Genomic DNA, 12,450 nt, shown 5'->3' with positions numbered 1-12,450 from the left:
AAGTGTTTCACATCTAATAAAAAAAAGTTAAAAAATTAAAATATGTACGGCTTACTATATCATAATTATAACTTGAGATAATGATTCATAATAATAATGTAATATATAGTAATTATGAGGGGAAACGTGGTGGTTTATTGGTGTATTTATCTATCTTTTTTCAAGTGGCAGACATTAGCTTTTATACATGCTGTATTCTGACTACTTCAGAGATTATATAGCACACAAATGAAGTACACCTATTAATTTAAACCAGACGTGAAAAGGAAGACGCTTTTTGTGGATATTTGGAATTTGACATTTGGGAACACTGGCGTCATAGTTCTCGCTACTTCGCACGTGATTATTTTGGATAAGCAGGCGATTATGACAAACTCGTGGACATTGCTCAGTGGGGAATATGCAGCCCTACAGTATGCAAATCACAACACGTGTGAAGCCACGCTGGGGAGAAATTACGCACCGGTGCGCACTACGCGTCAGTCCACTCCAAACAGAACAACTTTGAATAGCTTAGCAAATATAGTTTTCACAATTAAGACACCTAGTAGAGAGGTTGTGTTCATTGTTCCGTTCAAGTACGAGAATTTATGTTATGTTGTATGCTATAGATGGCGCGAAAAGGTATCGGTGTTAAAATATTTCGCTAAAAACGAAATGGACGCTTAGCTGGAGTGGTAGGGAAACCTTTCTGTGGTCCTGGCCGGATTAACAAATATATGTGTCATGTCGGAGATAAATAATTCAGCGGAGCCTGACATTCACGCTGAAAGTGAGGAATGTCCTCCGGAAGATTCATTTGGGTTTGGAGATGATCTGGAGATAAATCAGTTCGATGGCTTGCCCTTTTCCTCACGTTACTACAAATTACTAAAAGAGAGGAAGACTCTGCCAGTCTGGAATGTCAGGTGTGAGTTTGAAGATGCTCTGGCAAACAACCAACTGGTTATTGTGTCTGGGACAGCAAAGACTGGGAGGAGTACACAGGTAAGACTCTATGGTCAATAATATGAATATCTTTATTATGAAAGGAGTAAACAGAAAGGATGACAAAGATGGCAAGTGTCTTTCAAAAACAGTTTATTATATTAAAGAAAAGTTCACATTCAATTCTGATTTAAGTAGATGCTTCAATTGCTCTCATCTACATGGAAAGTAATTTTGGAGCTTCTCTGTGACCTCGGGGCATTAGAGTTAAAGAATACTGCATGTTTTTCTCTGTTCAGGGACATTTTCACTTCCTTCAGACTAGACCCAAATACCAAAGCATAATGCAATTTGTATGAATTACATGCATACTTTTGCCACTTACTCAGTCCAGCCTATTCAGTCTATCAAATGTGAGATGTCTGCTTCCCTTGATTTGATTTTAAATGTGACATAAACCCTTTCAGTTGTGTTTTTCTGCCCAGCACTGCCTTGTTTATCTACTAAACAGCACAACTTCTCTGTTTGACACAGTTGTGGTTCCTGTGATATGTTTTATTTATTTACTTTTTTGTTTGTACTTTGACATGTAAAGAGTGCCATTATTCGAGCTTGTGTGAACAGGCTGCCCAGCTCAGCAGATGCTGTTGTGTCACTGTGGGGCTGTCCAAGCTCTAGCCAGCCTGACAGGAAAGCTTCACAAAGGCTCCAGCAGGGGTGTTAGGGGACCTCCTGCTGCTAAGCCCTGATCCGCTGGAGCCGCCTCATGCTGCCAAAGCAATTTTGCATTATGAGCGATAATACTATAGGATATCTCCTGTCACTGTTTGTTTTGCTGTGTGCTTGAACAAAAGCTGGTAGTACGATCCTAAAAGGATACTTGCTACTGAGTTTATGCAAATGGAAAGTGTTCTTTGTGATGCAGAATTTTTACTCTGAAGCAAAGCCAAGACATGCAATGACGTGGGAAAGTTGAACATTTAGTGATTATTCTCTTCCAGATCCCTCAGTGGTGTGCACAGTTCTGTCTGACTGCACAGTACCAGCACGGCATGGTTGTGTGCACACAGACCAACAGACAGCAGGCTGTAGATCTGGCCTTACGTGTGGCTGATGAAATGGACGTCAACATAGGCCACGAAGTGGGCTACACAATCCCTCTGGAGACCTGCTGCTCCTCCGACACTGTTTTGAGGTTTGTTGACAAGCTCTCCGTCTGTCTATTTCACAGCCAGCAGCAGCACGTTTGAATGTAATTTTAATATCATCAACAAACCATCTCTGTCACTCTTAATCCTTTCCTCTCCTGTGCTCCTCACTCACATCATGAATGGTACACACACACGGACCCCCTGTGAAGATTCTGCTTCAGCGTAGATGAAGAACTTAAGAGAGTCATAGGAGATGCTGCTCATCACAATAAATCAAAAACGTCTTTGTGATAGAACAATGTCATTCAGTTATTGGCCAAAATGCCAAACATTCACTGGTTCCATCTTCTCAAATGTGAGGATTTGAGAGTCTTTTCTGTATTTAATATCATTGCAATTTTTGAGAAAAGTAGCTATTATCCTGAAGTTGCCATTTTCACCGCGTCCACTATTAACCCCTCTGGTGGCTTTTATCACTCAGGTACTGCACTGATGACATGCTGCTGAGAGAGATGATGTCAGACCCTTTTCTGGAGCACTACGGGGTCATTATCATTGATCAGGCCCACGAGAGGACAGTTAGCACAGACATACTGCTGGGTCTCCTCAAGGACATCCTGCTGCAGAGGCATGAGCTTAGAGTAGTGGTCCTCACCATCCCACCCATGACCGACAAGCTGCTGAGCCACTACGGCAGCATCCCGCTCATCGGTCTGGAGGTCTCGTGTCCTGCTGAGGTGGTGCACAGCAACAGCGGCAACAAAGACTCCTTCTATTCAGCACTGAGACTGGTGCTGGAGATCCATCGAACCAAAGAGGAGGGAGATGTTGTAGTGTTTTTTGCCTCGGCTGAGGTAAGAGATTTTTTTTTTTTTTTTACGAGTGGTTTCATGGGAGCAAAGCTGAGACTGCTTTAACACACTTCTCTCTACTTTGCTTGCAATCTCTTCTTCAGGACGTTCATTGTGCCTACAGCATTCTCCGGAGAGAGGGCACCAGGCTGGGTGCGGAGCTGGGCCAGATGGTTTCTGTGGTCCTGTGCCCAGGCAAGGGAGGGTTACTGCCTGTCCTGACTGAGCAACCAGGCTCCAAGAGGTCCAGGAGGGTTTTCCTCTCTACCCAACAGGGGGAGGATATGTGGTGGCCTACAGAGTCTGTCAACTTTGTCATTGACACAGGAGTCCAGAAAAAGATGGTACGTTATTTCCAACCAAACATATTTACCTGCAATGAGTAATATGCTGATATTAACTCTGTACTCTGGACTGTGTAGGTGTACAATCCAAGAATAAGAGCTAACTCGGAGGTACTTCAACCTGTCAGTCAATGTCAGGCAGACCTACGCAAGCAGCTGTCTGGACCAACCGGTATGTCTGACAATCTGCTTGCTAGATGACACTTAAACAAGTTTAAAAGGATAAAAAAGGTTTCTTTCTGATGATGTCAAACTCAGACATGGTAAAACATCCTGGAATCTTTACTATAATAATGCTGGAAGAACAACATCAGATTAAGTTAATGATGAGTTAGTGACAGTTAATGATGAGTTAGTGAATCTAGTTCAATGTATTTCCCAGGTAAATGTTTCTGCCTGTATCCAGAAGATACCCAGCTTCCTGTAGAGAAATCCCCACAGATCTTGGAGTCCAACATCACACCAACAGTCCTTTTCCTGAAAAGGATGGAGATAGCCGGCCTTGCACAGTGCGATTTCATCGACAGACCAGGTTAGCCGGCACAACATCACCACTTTTTTATTATCAGGTTACTGGTTCCCACAGACAGCATCTCTCTTCCACCCTAAAACACAGCCACAGTGGTGTATGTGGGAAGGCTTTTTTGGGCAGTGGAATTACAGATGAGAAGTACAGATTGCTCTGTATAGCTGTTTGGGCCCAGTCAGCCATGATTTAGCTGAGCTGACAGGGCCCTGCTACTAACTATTGTCTGAGCTCTGACCCACCCTAACATGAACAGAACAGGCTAAAAGAGGCCAGCTCATTAACGATTATACAAGATGTCTCGTTAGGGCAGTACAAGTACAATGAAGGGGAAGTAGAGGCAAAATATACTGTAATATCTCTACATTTTTGCCAAATTTGTCATGGAAGTTACTCACCCTTATATACATACATCATTATGGGTGATTGTGATGGCATAAGTTGGTGTTTGTATAAGAGAAGAGAATCCTTGTGAGAAATGGTACATTCTATGTGATATTTTCAGCAAATTCATCTCATCTTAGTGTCTTTTTTAGAAAGTACCACTTGTGGGGCAATGGGGCCTGGTGGGAATTCCCAGCATATTAAAATAAAATGCCCCTCCCCAAAAAAAGATGCACAAATGTTGTGACACTACTATTTGCAGTTCTTTTTGAATTATGGAATTTACATGTCAAACTAACGCTGTTTGCTGGTTACAGATCCCGAGGGTCTCATGCAGGCATTGGAGGAGCTGGATTACCTCGCAGCTTTAGATGATGATGGCAACTTGTCTGAGATTGGCATTATAATGTCTGAAATCCCTCTGGACCCTCAGACGGCCAAAGCGCTGGTTGCATCCTGCGAGTTTGACTGTGTGAGTGAGATGCTGACGATCGCAGCAATGCTGTCAGGTTCGTGTGTGTAACTTTAGTTTGATTTGTTACAAGAGTGAAGAACCTACTTGACTGGTTCATAAATTTATTGTTGTAGTAGTTTTTTTTTGCAGATGTACAAAGCTGTAGTTTCTCTCACTGAACCAGGTGATCTTTGGTAAGTGGCCTGTCTCAGTGATGCTGACCTCCATTGTTTCCTTGTCTTTTAGCGCCATGTTGCTTCCTGGAGCCACCTGCTGGCATGACCCACGAGGCAGTCCAGTGTCTAAGAAAGTTCCAGCACCCTGAAGGCGATCACTTCACCCTCATAAACATCTACAATGCCTTCAAACAAAGCCAGAAAGACCAATGTAAGACACAGTTAGTGGACAGAGCCAATTTACAGTAAAATAAGACATTTTTAGACATGCTGCAATAATGGGTCATACCCGGGTGCATCCTTACAGCAGTGTTTCTGAATATGTTCTTCACTGAGGCAAAGCAGCAAAACAATTTAAACATTTTGTAACATATAACCTAGTGTCATCATACCAATTCATACACTGAGGCACTTTTAAAGTGCTTTAAATGTCTTTTTATAAGGAAGTAAAAACAGAAGATTCAAAACCAAAATTACATGAGATTATTTTAAAAATTAAAGAGACCATGTCAAAAATGCTTCACATTAAATAAAGCATTAGAATAAATTTTAAATGAAAGATGTATGAATACATAAATCCTGAGAAAATAATAAAGCGATTTTGAAAAAAACATTAGGTGGAAAACCATGTACATTCAATTACAACATGTACATTTGTAATTGGGGATTAAAAATGAAAGTAACAAAGAACGTGGTTTAATTGTAGTAGACACTCTTGGACCTCATCCAAGCTGAACGTTTTAATTAATGCTGTGACCCAATTTCTGAGTTTCAATGCATGACTGAGTTTGTCCAAAATTCTTCTTCACTCTATGTTTCAGACTTCAGTGCTGAAAAGTGGTCCCAGGACTATTTCCTGGATCATTCCGCCCTGAAGGCAGCTGAGGTCATTAGATCAGAGTTGACTGAGACTCTGAACAGGATCGAGCTTCCCATCTCCGAGCCCTCCTTTGGAACCAAGACCAACACCCACAACATTAAAAGAGCTCTGTTGGCTGGGTTCTTCATGCAGGTATAATGGAAGCAAGAAATGTCAGTATTAATGAATTTGCCTCCAGCAATTCAATTGTATTTAAGTTCACAGAGTTCCTCTTCATAGATTGCTCGAGATGTTGACGGATCAGGAAACTACTTCATTCTGACACACAAGCACATGGCCCAGGTGCACCCGCTGTCCGGCTACGGTGCTCAGTCACACAAGCTGGGGCTGCCAGAGTGGGTTGTTTTCCACGAGTACACCCTTTCAAAGAACAACTGCATGAGAACAGTCTCTGAAATTTCCCCTGAAGTGTAAGTTAATCCCTTTTTGAGCTCACTATCAGGTGTGTCATGATTTCAACCACCTGAGTCCACCTGGCTTATGTTTTTATGCACTGAACTGGTGAGACAAGTTTTGATAGTTTTTGTTATTACTGTAAAAATGTAGCCATTCGGTCACATTTTAATTTAAATATTTTTAATCCTCTTATATTCTCCACATTAGATTTTTTTAAATATATGAAAAAATAAGCATTAACCATATTCTTACCTGTTTTTCATCTTTTACAAATAATGCCATTTCTATTTTGTCATTTTAGGTACATTCAAATGGCACCACTGTACTTTTTCTACAATCTGCCACCTAGTGAAAGCAAAGACATACTGCAAGACATGTTGGACCCAGATGGATCCAGAAAATGTAAAGACGAGAAACAAAAAGCCATCGCAATCAGCAGCAACGCCAACAGTAGTGCTGCAGCGGTGCCACAGTCTTACGACAGATGTGTGATTCAATGATGCAAAATCATAAATATCAAAATCTAGGCTATCACCAAATGCATTTATGCTTGCATAACGTTTAGTCAAAGCAAATCAGGGGCTGTAATAACATTCAGTTGCTTAAAAGTTGTTCCGATACTGACATGTGCATGAGAAAGAATGTTTACTCCATCATTATCACATTTTCAGAAGGTGAAGGTGCTGTCTAATGAATTGAAATGCTGCAAAATGTAGTAAATCATGAACACCTTTTTATTAGTTGTGGTCAAATACAACAGTTGTGCCAGCATGTTTTTTGTCTTAAGTGCTTGCATCTGAATAAGTTTTCGTGTTTCTCACCTTTCCCCCCAGCTCTGCTCTCCCCTTCAACACTGTCTGGAAATGCGAATATCCTGACGGTTGTTTAGATTGTTAGACTTTAATGAGCTGCAGATGGTGTTGTCAGTTGGGGGGGGGGGGACATCCCATCACGCCTCTAGTGCGCATAACAGACACTGTGCATGTACAAGCTGCAATAGTAGTAATTTGTCATCTACTTTCCCTTTCTTATGCAAAGCTGTCCTTCTTCAGAGGTGTTGGTATAGCTTTCTCTTCAGGTTAACATGGTTTGGAAGGTTTTGAGACTGAAACATAATATTCTGCCAGCTTAAGAAAGCAAACAATTGTCAAGGCATGCAGATGGATATAACACATTTATAAATGATTAACAAGGATTATCCTGTTTACACAAATGTCTACAGTATGTTCGAATTGATGTCAATAATCCAGATGACAATGTTATTTATACCAAGTTATGTTTAAAAAGATCTGGATCTATCAATTTTAAAAGCATTAATGTAATTTTACTTGATGGCAAATGACCCCCCTGCCCCCCGCCCGCTGAGACTGGGCTAGCGCACATATCAGCTGTTGTCATGAACACAAATAACTTATACAATTGTGTCTTGGTTCATAATCTTGTCATGAACAAAAGCCATTTTTATTAAAACATGACTTAGTGCTGAGTTTTTCATTTTCACAGGATATAACCGTTGTATATTTCTACAGGGTATGTGGTAATTTTCTTCTGCATCTTAAAAGTGAACCAGAATTTGTAAAATCTGCTTTAAAATTGCTGAAAAAAAAAAAAAAGAATCACTGTGCAACATGTGGTTTACAACACTGGCATAACTGTTGCTGACAGTACCAAAACATATTATATTAAACCAGCCTGAAGGCCTTGAATGTGTGCGTAGATGCCCGTTTATTGTGAGGTTCACACAGTTAGGTATTCTTTGAGTTTGTCCATAATTGCAGACATTCTGTCTGTTGGTATCAGCATCACTGTCCGGAAGGGTTTCATGGGTATGTCGTCGAACGACCACCTGCCACTCAAGCAGGAGTCTGCCTCTTCCTGGACCGAGTAGTGGAACTTTATGATGGCTTGCTGTAAGGAGAATACAGACAATGCTTAAATCTACAGGAATATTTAGACATGAATACACATGTTTTGTGCTCCTTTCTTCTTTGGAAGTATAAATATATTAAAGAATAAGAGGGTAAAACACACACAGATTTAGCTCATCGGATAGTAAATTATCATCCAAATCTTGTATGTAAAGTGCCCCTTGTATTTTATCAGACATTTAGTTAATATCTTAGACTCTGCTTGCATTTACTTAATTTTACCTCATAGAAGAATTCCTCCTCTGCATTGACAAACATGTATTCCTCTTTGGGAGCTCCTCTGGCTGGAATACTCTTGCTTGCTTCTTTGCAGGTCTTGCTGATCATCAGGCAATAGTGACACCTCCCACTTGGCTTATTCGTCATCTGAGCTTCAGCTATTTCTTCCCTGAAGGACAGAATTACACAGTTTACTTTTCTGCACAAATCTTTATGAAAAGCCCTTAACATAGCTGTAGCATACCTGTCTACCCCCATTTTAAACCTTTAAAAAGGGTGCTGTGGGGTTGGTGACTGTGGTTGGTGGCTGTGCTGTGTTGCTTATTTAGTGTGTGTGACTGTTTCTTGTTTTCATTTTTCTCTTAGTTGTCTTACTATGTCAGCTGTTTATTGCTGCTGTTCGGCTGGTCGTCTTTTACTATTATTATTTTTATTGTTTGTTTGTTGTTGTTTTTCTCCTCCCCAAGCCCCCCTCTCTGTTCTATTGCAGGTTTCGTTGCTTTCTGCAATTGTTGTTTTCCACAGCTTTTTCCTGTTGTCCCCACCTTCCATCCCCCTTCTCTTACAGGTGTTGTCCATTCTCTGTGCTGTCTGTTTGTGCCCCCCCATCCCCGTGTCTGCCCCCCTGTCCGGCCCGATGACAAATCAATACATAATTAAATAAATAATAAAACAGACAAAGGAGTATTTTAATACTCTCTGGTTAAAGTAAAATCTGTCTGGCACAATATGGTATCCAGGTCATTATACTCTATACCAGGCTGCTGGGCAGGACAGGTTAAAAAAATAAATAAATAAAATTAAAAAAAAAATTAAAAACCACTGGGTTTATTTGATATGTTTGCTACATTCCCCTCTGATAAAGCAGGTGGCAGTATGTAGAGCATTCGCTGTAACATCTAAGGGGAAATAATTCACCAAGTCACCTGCAGCTCACCTTAGACTATGAAGTCGCCGAAAGTCAGCCGCCGTCATCTCGAACGCACCTATTGCTGCACTGATATTTTAAAGCAAGTGGTTGCCTAGTGGTGATTTTAGGAATCACTTTGTGAACCCTGTCTAAATCTAAGAGTTATGTGGACTGTATTTGGGGAACGGCCAGCACGCACGGTGGCCGCTGAATATTCCCCTTATTTTCAAATTCCAATGTTGACAGGTATGAGTTGTAGCTGTTTTTAACAGTGACAACATGATTGAGAGTAGATTACTCCCTGAAAGGAAATACTGAGGAGAACATAAGGAGACTGAGTGGAACTCACTGGAGCTGTTTGTGCAGTGGGAGGGCGATCTGTGGAGGCACGTTGATGAAGCGCTCACTGAGCAGTAATCCTACAGGCTTGCTGGTGTCACTGAGGATCTGCTCTAGCTGTTCCGTCACGCTGTGGGTGGAGTTCTTCTCACACTGATTCACAATAAGCTCCTTCACCTCCTCCACACACTGCAAATCCTATCAACAGCATCAGACACACACAATGACATTTTATTTGAACCAGCATCACATGCGTTTATTTCCTACATTATCAGAGCCCAGCAAGTCTCTAAGGTAAGGTTGGTGTGCATGAGTGGTGTTACCTTTCTCTCTGTGAGGTTGAGCATAGTGATGAAGCCAAACACTTCATCTGGGTCGTCATCATCGCTGTCTTCTGGCACCTCCGCTTGCTGGAGCAAAGTGAAGAGACAAGAGATGTGGATACATGTTAGAGCTGAAACTGCTGTTAAAGTCACCTGTAACATTAGTGATGGCAAGTTAGACTCTTTTGAGAGACTCGTTCATTCAAATCTCGTTCATTAAAATGACCTGATCTTTTTTTGAGTCATTTCGTTCATTTGAACTAGGCTATTGCAGCGCTGCAGCCCTCTAGTGGGCGATTAAAAAACAAAAACAGAACGCTGCCTGGCTTGTTTTATATGACAAAGTATAATGCACAAATTCACCTCTTGATTACTGTATATCATCATTATATAAACCCCCCTGGGCCCACAACCAAATTCAAACCATGTAAAAACCACAAATGTGTTGTCAATATGTAATCACCACTATATCCTTCCATTTTCACAATCTTTCCAGAGTATACAACCAGACCAGCCATATAAAGGCTTATGTATATAATTACTTTCATTATCTCTAAAGTGCTCATTCATACAGTAGCCTAATGTCCCTATCCATGAGTAAAATAAAAATCAGATTTACAGTAAATATATTGAAGTAATAAGCTTGATACACTATATGAATAAACACATTTATTAAAATTCAACCAATTTAATAATAATCTGGATCAAGCCACCAAGTTCTTAAAGAACTCCAGCACAGAGAGAGGAACAAAGAAATATTAACACATTATATAAACCAACAGTTTGGCAGTTCTGGACGCAGAATGGGCCACATCAGGTCCGGATTCTGGAGCCAGAGAAACACACATGAGCGCATCGCTCTCAAACACGGCAGGTCGTTCACCAGTCACGAGCTGTGAAACAACAGCACAGCTCTGTTGAAAGAGAAAGGGTTACATTGCGTTCTCTGGCGGACCTGGATCAGCTGTTAGCTGTTTACAGGGCTAACGCTAACGTTGTTACCTGGCTGTGTTTTCATGTTTTAATGGCCGGGTCCGTTTGTTTTGGATAGGAGACGAACTGAGGTAATTCGGCTCCAGGTATAACTCTGAAGTGGACCCAGAACAACTCTCATCAGCTGTTGGCTGTAAACACTAGCAGGACTAAAGTTACGGTGCGGCTGTGTTAAAACTATAACTTAACACAACATAACTGCGCTGTAATAACATTAATTTTTATTAAATGTCACAAAATAGATATTAGATATAATGTCAGTCCAGTGACTGTTACCTGACAGCCGACCTGCCTCTCATTCTCAGGTGCTGGCAGCACTCGAGTGAACGAAAGACTGAGTAAGACCCATGTGAGCGGTGAACGAGTCGTTCATTCCTGCTCCACAGTAGCTGTCACGTGATAAATGAACGACTCAAACAGACCCACAGTTGAGAGTCGTGAACTAATCAATTCTGTTTCTTGTGCTGACGGAGCCCATGCAGCTGCCGTGTGACGAGTGAATGTAAGAGTCCAAGATCCTTCACGCATGTGTGAATATGAACGAATTACTCACTGAGACAACACGTTCCTCCCGAGTCATATACACGATTAGGTCTTATGAACGACACAACACTATGTAACATGCGAGATGAGATTAAACTGCTGAGTAGCTCACCTTGATGACACTTCCAATGTGATTCTGTTGAATGATGATGTCCGCCATTTCTGATGTATTTACATGAGCCTTCAGGAAGACCTATATCCAAACATAACAGAAGTGACATCAGTGAGACCATGTTATATTAACGTTACATAGGAGCGTGATAATTTCGATGTAACACAAATACTGTCCCGAACCTGTTGTAAGAGTTTCTTGACGCCATTGAAGTCGTTGGCTGAAATGGTGTGGGCTTCAAAGTCCACAATGACCTCCTGAATGTGAAACAACAACAAAAGAGGGACAGCCATTCATACAACAACAACAACAGGAAACTGCTTTCCTGTCTTTGAGGAAATTATTTAATTACATGTGCTTTTGTTACTTTGATTCATGTACTTTTTGAGTGAATGAGTACGTTTTGTTTCACTGAAGTAACGTTAGAGTTTTGACGTGTAACGTTACTGTAAAATGCTTCCAGTTCCGTTATCAGAGTAACAGTTAGACTAAAGTTACAGTAACTTCACCGACGTTACTAACGTTACTTACATAGGACATTTATCTAGTTAAGCAACTTGGCTGATAGCAACAGTAACGTTAAACAATTGCGTGGCTTCCTGTTGCCATTCGCCCACAGCTGCGTTAGCTACCTAACTAACTTAACGTTAGCTGGCTAGCATCGCCAAGCACATCATTCACATTCAAATAATTGTTTGTTCTTTTACCTCATTGATCTCCTCATCTGATGCCTCGCTGTCCTCCTCTCCGGAATCATCCTCCTCCTCTGGATTCTCATCGGAGCTGTTGCCGCTTTCCTCAGGATTTTCACCCAAACCCACTGCTCTCCTCTTAGCAGAAGAAGCCATGCTGCAAACAGGCAACACACGTGTCAATCGAGTGGGCGGAGCAAAGCTCAAAGTTCATCGACAGACTAATGTAGGAAACTGAAACTCTGGAGCCGCCATTTTGGCTCCACATGTACACGACTTGCCGCTTGCTGGAACAACATTCG

At 41.3% G+C, this 12,450-nt stretch overlaps 2 protein-coding genes across 2 annotated transcripts; one reads left to right on the top strand and one right to left on the bottom strand.

The window, feature by feature from the left end:
- Nucleotides 1–422: 422 nt before the first annotated feature.
- On the top strand, nucleotides 423–7,570 carry dhx32a (DEAH (Asp-Glu-Ala-His) box polypeptide 32a). The gene is made up of 11 exons (XM_046068558.1): nucleotides 423–987; nucleotides 1,929–2,122; nucleotides 2,560–2,932; nucleotides 3,034–3,273; nucleotides 3,352–3,445; nucleotides 3,656–3,805; nucleotides 4,501–4,692; nucleotides 4,884–5,024; nucleotides 5,635–5,825; nucleotides 5,913–6,103; nucleotides 6,391–7,570. Exons 1-11 carry the CDS (start codon nucleotides 727–729, stop codon nucleotides 6,587–6,589), a joined length of 2,226 nt encoding a protein of 741 aa, XP_045924514.1. The 5' UTR covers nucleotides 423–726; the 3' UTR covers nucleotides 6,590–7,570.
- A 225-nt stretch (nucleotides 7,571–7,795) lies between these two features.
- On the bottom strand, nucleotides 7,796–12,422 carry LOC123982755 (BRCA2 and CDKN1A interacting protein). Its single transcript, XM_046068559.1, has 7 exons — nucleotides 12,164–12,422; nucleotides 11,639–11,713; nucleotides 11,457–11,537; nucleotides 9,809–9,895; nucleotides 9,496–9,683; nucleotides 8,240–8,405; nucleotides 7,796–7,997 (listed from the first exon to the last, which is right to left on the bottom strand). Exons 1-7 carry the CDS (start codon nucleotides 12,302–12,304, stop codon nucleotides 7,827–7,829), a joined length of 909 nt encoding a protein of 302 aa, XP_045924515.1. The 5' UTR covers nucleotides 12,305–12,422; the 3' UTR covers nucleotides 7,796–7,826.
- Nucleotides 12,423–12,450: the final 28 nt, after the last annotated feature.

This window comes from Micropterus dolomieu, linkage group LG14 (genome assembly GCF_021292245.1).
Source record: "Micropterus dolomieu isolate WLL.071019.BEF.003 ecotype Adirondacks linkage group LG14, ASM2129224v1, whole genome shotgun sequence".
Classification (NCBI taxonomy): Eukaryota; Metazoa; Chordata; class Actinopteri; order Centrarchiformes; family Centrarchidae; genus Micropterus; species Micropterus dolomieu.
This window is presented reverse-complemented; position numbering and strand designations above follow the sequence as displayed.

Coding starts and splice junctions, on each gene's coding strand:
- dhx32a (XM_046068558.1), top strand. CDS start 727: ATGTCGGAGATAAATAATTCAGCGGAGCCTGACATTCACGCTGAAAGT. Junction 2,123..2,559: donor TCCTCCGACACTGTTTTGAG/GTTTGTTGACAA, acceptor TTTATCACTCAG/GTACTGCACTGATGACATGC. Junction 3,274..3,351: donor CAGGAGTCCAGAAAAAGATG/GTACGTTATTTC, acceptor TGGACTGTGTAG/GTGTACAATCCAAGAATAAG.
- LOC123982755 (XM_046068559.1), bottom strand. CDS start 12,304: ATGGCTTCTTCTGCTAAGAGGAGAGCAGTGGGTTTGGGTGAAAATCCT. Junction 11,538..11,638: donor TCAAGAAACTCTTACAACAG/GTTCGGGACAGT, acceptor GTTTGGATATAG/GTCTTCCTGAAGGCTCATGT. Junction 9,896..11,456: donor ACATTGGAAGTGTCATCAAG/GTGAGCTACTCA, acceptor ACTTTGCTCCAG/CAAGCGGAGGTGCCAGAAGA.